General features: G+C 42.2%; 1 protein-coding gene across 2 annotated transcripts in view; it reads left to right on the top strand.

Moving 5' to 3' along the window:
* The first annotated feature begins 1,747 nt into the window (after window positions 1-1,747).
* acvr2ab (activin A receptor type 2Ab) overlaps window positions 1,748-5,750 on the top strand; it is a 44,045-nt gene continuing 40,042 nt past the window's right edge. The window contains exon 1 of one of the 2 annotated variants that reach the window (XM_086041553.1): window positions 1,748-2,631. In XM_086041553.1, coding sequence (XP_085897679.1) covers window positions 2,577-2,631 — 55 coding nt within the window. In that variant the 5' untranslated portion in view covers window positions 1,748-2,576. The remainder of the gene's footprint in view (window positions 2,632-5,750) is intronic. The other variant, XM_086041561.1, reaches the window with a different exon arrangement.

Here is a 5,750-nt window from a genome sequence, read left to right as displayed (position 1 = left end):
GAGATTAGTGTCACACAGATTTGGGGATGGGCCAAGCCTATATCTGGACTTCATGGTATTCTCAGCATTTATTACAGAGCACCCAACCTATGCTGAAACCTAATATAGTATACGACTACAGTACATAGAGGCATAGTCTCCAGATGGGGGCTATTTGTACATACTGTCGGTAATTTGTGTTGACCCATATACTGTAAAGTGACAGGTATGATGCCACTGACAGACAGTCGAGTTGGATAATATTCAAGGCCCTGTAGTTCTCGTATATCCATCCATTCTCTGTAGCATTTGTCCTCATAATCATGGGTGAGGTGAAGCCTATCCCAGCTGATTTTGAGTGAGAGGGGTTAAGATCAGAGGTTGTCGTCGGTTTGTCAACTGCGGGCGTGTGAAGCCCTTTGAGATGTTTCTGTGATTGAGCGCTATAAAAAATAAATTTGACTTGAGGGGGCAAACCCTGGACTGGTTGCCAGCCAATTGCAGGGTAGCCTACATCGGGAATATGGGAGGAAGCCTGAGGCCTTGTCTACACGTAGCCGGGGTTTTTTTTAACAACCGCATATCAGCATTTTCAAAAACCCCGGCTACGTGTAGACAGGGCCTGAGTACCTGGAATAAAAGCCACGCCAGCACAGGGTGAACATACCAGCACAGGGTGAACATACCAGGGTCGGAGCCAGAACGTGGCTAATGGGTGGGCCTGAATATTTCTCTCACTGAGCACAATCTTCCTGTCCTGACACATCGTATAGTCAAATAAAATGACAAAGTGAATAATAAGAAGTTCAGATCTTCCTTAAACAACCAGAATTATGAAATTCTTAATATTCGATACAATAAAAAATACAACAAAACACAAATTCAAAAATAATGTCATAATAATTTGCAAAAAATTCAAAAGTATATTTCTTTTCATTAATCTCACTGGGTGGGCAGTGTGTCAATCCGGTTGGCTCCGCTCCTGGAACATAGAAAGAAAGGCCACAGGCAAGATTTAATTCCACAACTACTGAACTGAAGGCAGACGTGTTAAACAGAAGGTTCTGCTGCCCAGTTCTGTATTTTGATTGATAAAAAAAAATACATGCATCATTTTTCCTATTGTCATTGTAACATGCACAGTGACATTTCAGTTGCCAACCCATCTGTGAAAAATTAAGCATGGAAAGACAAAACAATATTAAAGAATACAAACCCTTAAATTGGATGATACAATAGCTGCAACTGCCAATTCATGGCTTTGCTCGGTGTGTTACAGAACAATGGAAAGATGCATTTAATATTCAGTACGGGGGATGACTTGAAGGTGATTGGAGGACTGCACAAGAAGTTATCTGAGGACGCCACTGAATGGAGAATTACAGTGTGAATTGGCATGACTCTAGGACTTATAAAACTACAGATACGTTTGAATAGTTTTGTTTAGTTAGTTTTAAACCAGTCCTCTGAGTCACGATTGCAAGGCAACGTACAAAACCCGAACAAAAACAATCACTCGTTCGTAAATTCGTTAAATCAAGTTCACAGGAATGAGCAGAATATCTACCGGATACTAAATCCTTGATTGGATTTCTGCAACAATACATTAACACGAAGAATAAATGCGCAAAATGGAGCGCGGTGTTTAAATCATTTAAGTCATTAAAACGTACGCTATTGTTCGCAAATCTGAACGACAGTGCCATTTTCTGAAAGGCCTATTATTTTGAAATGCTTTACCGGAAGTGTAACAATCCATATCTCGTTGCGGCTCCCTTCGCCATCTTGAATTGTCCAGAGCAGAAGCGGAGAGGAGGAGGAGGCGGCGGCGGGCTTTGGCGTCGCAAAAGCAACGCGTCCCAAATTCGAAAGCCATACTACTTAGGCGGATTAACGGGACTTCAAATGAGACCATATCTTGTCAATCATATATCCAAGAGGACGTCTGTTGAAGCGGTTGAAGCAAAGAGCGCCTCGCAGTCGGAGCTGTTTTCGCCTTGTGGAGCGGCGAACCGATCCTCGTCTGTGGCCTGGCTGCCTCGTCGGACTATTGGGCAATATTTGGGCTAGTGCGCGCAGTTGGACACAAGTCGACACCAGGCAACGCACTGTCGTGCTCTAATGTTGGCAAATGGTTGTCAATTTGTCGTATTAATGCAATGCTACGCGGTTCAGCGAGGACAAGTTTGATTGGAGGACGAAGTGTGCTTGATTTCCAGTCCGATGGATATTGCCGCTGTCCGGCTGTGGCTCGGTTCTCTGTTCCGCTGCTCTGACAAAACAATCGTTCCAACAACGACAGCCACGGTTGCTCGTAACAATGCTGCAGCATGTCAAACGTATGCTAGCGTTGCCTTGAATGCCAAAAAGAATTCGCCCTCCATTGCTTATCTGTAAACGTGGAAATAGCAAGCAAGCCCCCCTCCCCCCACTTTGCATTGCCCGGGATATCTTTGGATTTATCTCGTTGTAAACATGTCCTGTTTGCAGAGACAGGACTCCTTCTGACTCCGCCGTTGTGAGGATTTTTTTCCCCTTTTCCTTTTGTTACCTTTTTTTTGTTTGTTTCTTATCGGGGGATCCGATTCGGATGGAAAATGGGAGACGCCACCAAATTGGCCCTCGCCGTTTTCCTCATCTCCTGTTCTTCAGGTGGGTGTGAAGGTGCCGTGCTTGTATTTCAGTCCCATGCCTGCTGTGTGCAATGTACTGAATATGCCGGCGGTCGTTATCTGTGCAGAATGCGGTGCAACGCAATCCCGAGTGGGCACGCGTTGGGTGTGTTAATCTCATCCTGGCATCGTTTGCTTGACCCGCGTTGTTTTTATGTGTATTTTCTTTCTACCTCACACTTTGCCAACAACACACAATCGTTCCTTTGAGTGGATTGTATTTTCCTCTGTAGCGTGTACAGTATGTGATTAACTAAAAATTTCTAAAGGGTGGTTTGACACTCAAACTCAGGTTAGCTCACCACAGCATAATTGCTGTTTACTGTAGGACTATGTTTGAATGCTAAATTTTGATGTTCCGCGATGGCGTTGGTATGTTATATTCCTTTCCTGTGAATAATGAAGTATTTTGAACCGATACATTTTTGGCCTTAAAGAAAGAAGCTTTATTTACGAGTTTTACTTGTAACTACTTGCGTTGCGGAGCAACATTTTTGTTCATGCAAGTCAGGCCATCCCAAAAGGGTTTGATGTAAACATTGATCACTTGTTGTAAAGCAGAGCTCGCCAACCTTTTTGAATCAAAGCGCTACTTCTTTGCTGCTGATTAATGCGAGGGGCTACCAGTTGGATTCACTATTTTGAAATAACAAATTTGCTCAAATGATCTTTAATCATTTATTGCAATTATATTTTAAGGTTATCATGCCGTGACTGTCGAATCTCTTAGAAAATCACAATGTCCTATCACTCGTGAGCTCTTTTTGGACCAGGTCTGCGCACTACTCAAATCGTCCTTGAGGGCCACCTGATGCCCGCGGGCACTATGTTGGTGACTGCTGTTATAAAAGCGACTTGGCAATCACACTGGGCACTATTAAAACAAATGGCCATGTGCTATTTCTTCCCTTTGTCAAAACATTTGTATGCAGCATGCTTCCAGCAGCTGTTGATGCAGCTCAATCAATGACAAACAGTTATGTTGCAAAGGTCACAGCCGGTTTGATTCGGTTGATCCGCACACGCATTTTATTCACTATCCAAACGAAAGGTATGTAGAAGGATTCCAGAGGGGAGCTGGAGTCTCTGCTGAAGTTGCGCTTCATTACCTATCTAGCGTGCAGATTAGAAGACAAAAATGTTCACATCCATCACCAGGCAGGAAGTTATGTGAATGCCACTTAGTGCAAAGTCCATGTGTGCATTAGTGAAACATGCGAAAGGCTGCTGTAACGCGTCAAGTTCTCTCCAGGAGGACCAATCTGATTTTGGAAGCTTATCTGATATGTAACTGTTTGTTTGTCTCTGCAAGTATTTTGCCTCCTTAGTTCTCTCCGTCTCTAACTAATTGTCCGCTCTCTAACATCAATTTGCTGATGTTGGTGGGTTAATAAACGGTAACAACAAGTTGTCGAAGTTTCACAAAAGCAATGGCAGTTGTGGATTTTCAGTTTGACAGTGTACGCACAGTTGCAGAATAGCCAGCAGAGGTTAGTTGCTGACGTCGTTGGCGGTGGTGACGAGTCATTTCAAGGAATTCCTGGAATTATTTTTGGGGATGTTTGAAAACTTTGCTTTGCCGTGCTGTTTCAAAACCGAGTCATTTGAACTTGACTTTCATGACGGCTGTTTTCTGCGACTGCGAAACCAAAGGTTTTCTTGAGCCTAAAGTTTGTGCAACGGGAAAGCGGAGTGAGGGTTGGATAACAGGTCACACTGCCGAATGTCATGTGTTCTGCAACTGCAAATTGGTACTCACCATTACCCACTGGTCTGCCTCATGAAATACTTGTCAGCGAAGTGAAAGCATTAAAAAAAACAAAAAAAAACATGGACTAAATGTTTCATTTAAATGTCGAATTACTTAATTGTGAACACGATGCACACAGTCACTAGACGTGTCGCGTCCACCTTTGCTCACTTATGCAATCGATGAAGCTCAGCCTTTTGCCTTTTGCCTGTCGGATGTGAACTCGTTAGGTGTTGAAGTCACGCCTCCACTTAAACATCATTTCGTTTCTGTGGAGATGTGGAATGAATGTACTTCTTATTTTACCAGTGGGACTAGGGGATGCTTCACGGTGAGGCTCCCATTTTGTGCAGTGCAGCAGTATCGGGCAGATATCGATCCTCCGGCTCAGCGGTGTAAGGTTACATTAGCATGGCGAGAATTTTCTGACCTGGTCAGTCCAGGAAGTCTGTGTTCTGTCACAGGATCTGGTAGCATGGAAGTGACTCTCAAAAAAGCCAGAGAAGGTCTTTTGCAGCTTTGGATTCTTGTTGTGTTCATGTGACCAAGTGCGGGTCAATAAAATAGAATGTTTATTTGATTTAGTACTTGACAGCTTGCTCCATTCACAAATGAATGACATTATCTTGATTTATGTTTGTGCATGAATGTACAAAAAGGAAACTTGATACCAGGGCCACATCTGAACATGAGCTGCCAAGAGTCTGCTTTATGATTCTCAATTTCACTCTGTGCCATGTGCCTTTTCAGACTTTGAAAAATATAATCACTGCACAAGAGTGAGCCAAGTTTTGTTTTGTTTTTTCTTGCGTTGCGAGCCTCAAAATAACATTTTCTTTGAGGAGCGCTTTTGCAAATCAGTGACTTCACTTGAGAAGGAACATTCAAATTTTCAGGAGCATTTTTTTGCAGGGTAATCCCAGGGACCAGAAGCAAGGGTTTAAAAACAATCAAATATTTAATGTAAAAAATGAACAATTGATTTCCTTTTTTAGTTTTTGTTTTATTTGACGGTTTTTAGTTCTTAAATTCACATTGTGGATAGCAGAAAACTGTATTTTCTTGTAAAAAAACATATCCAGTGGGGCGATTTCAAACATTTACATCTACATTTCTGTTTAAACATTTTTTTCTAAATGGGTTGTATGGTCTTTTAATTATGACACAGGGTGAGATCTGCCGATTCCGATCACGTGGAATATCTGTATATTTTTCCATTTATTTATGGTGACTGCTATTATATTATCTGGAAAAAAAACAGCCATATTATTGCCGTAATTTTGACCAAAATCTATATATATTTACAAAAGCATGAAGAAATGCAAAACCGTTGGTGGCACAATACAACA

This window comes from Filicampus tigris, chromosome 1 (assembly GCF_054856515.1).
Source record: "Filicampus tigris isolate MCC_2025a chromosome 1, RoL_Ftig_1.0, whole genome shotgun sequence".
NCBI classification, from domain to species: Eukaryota; Metazoa; Chordata; class Actinopteri; order Syngnathiformes; family Syngnathidae; genus Filicampus; species Filicampus tigris.
Note: the sequence above shows the minus strand (reverse complement) of the source record. Positions and strands in the feature narration are given on the sequence as shown.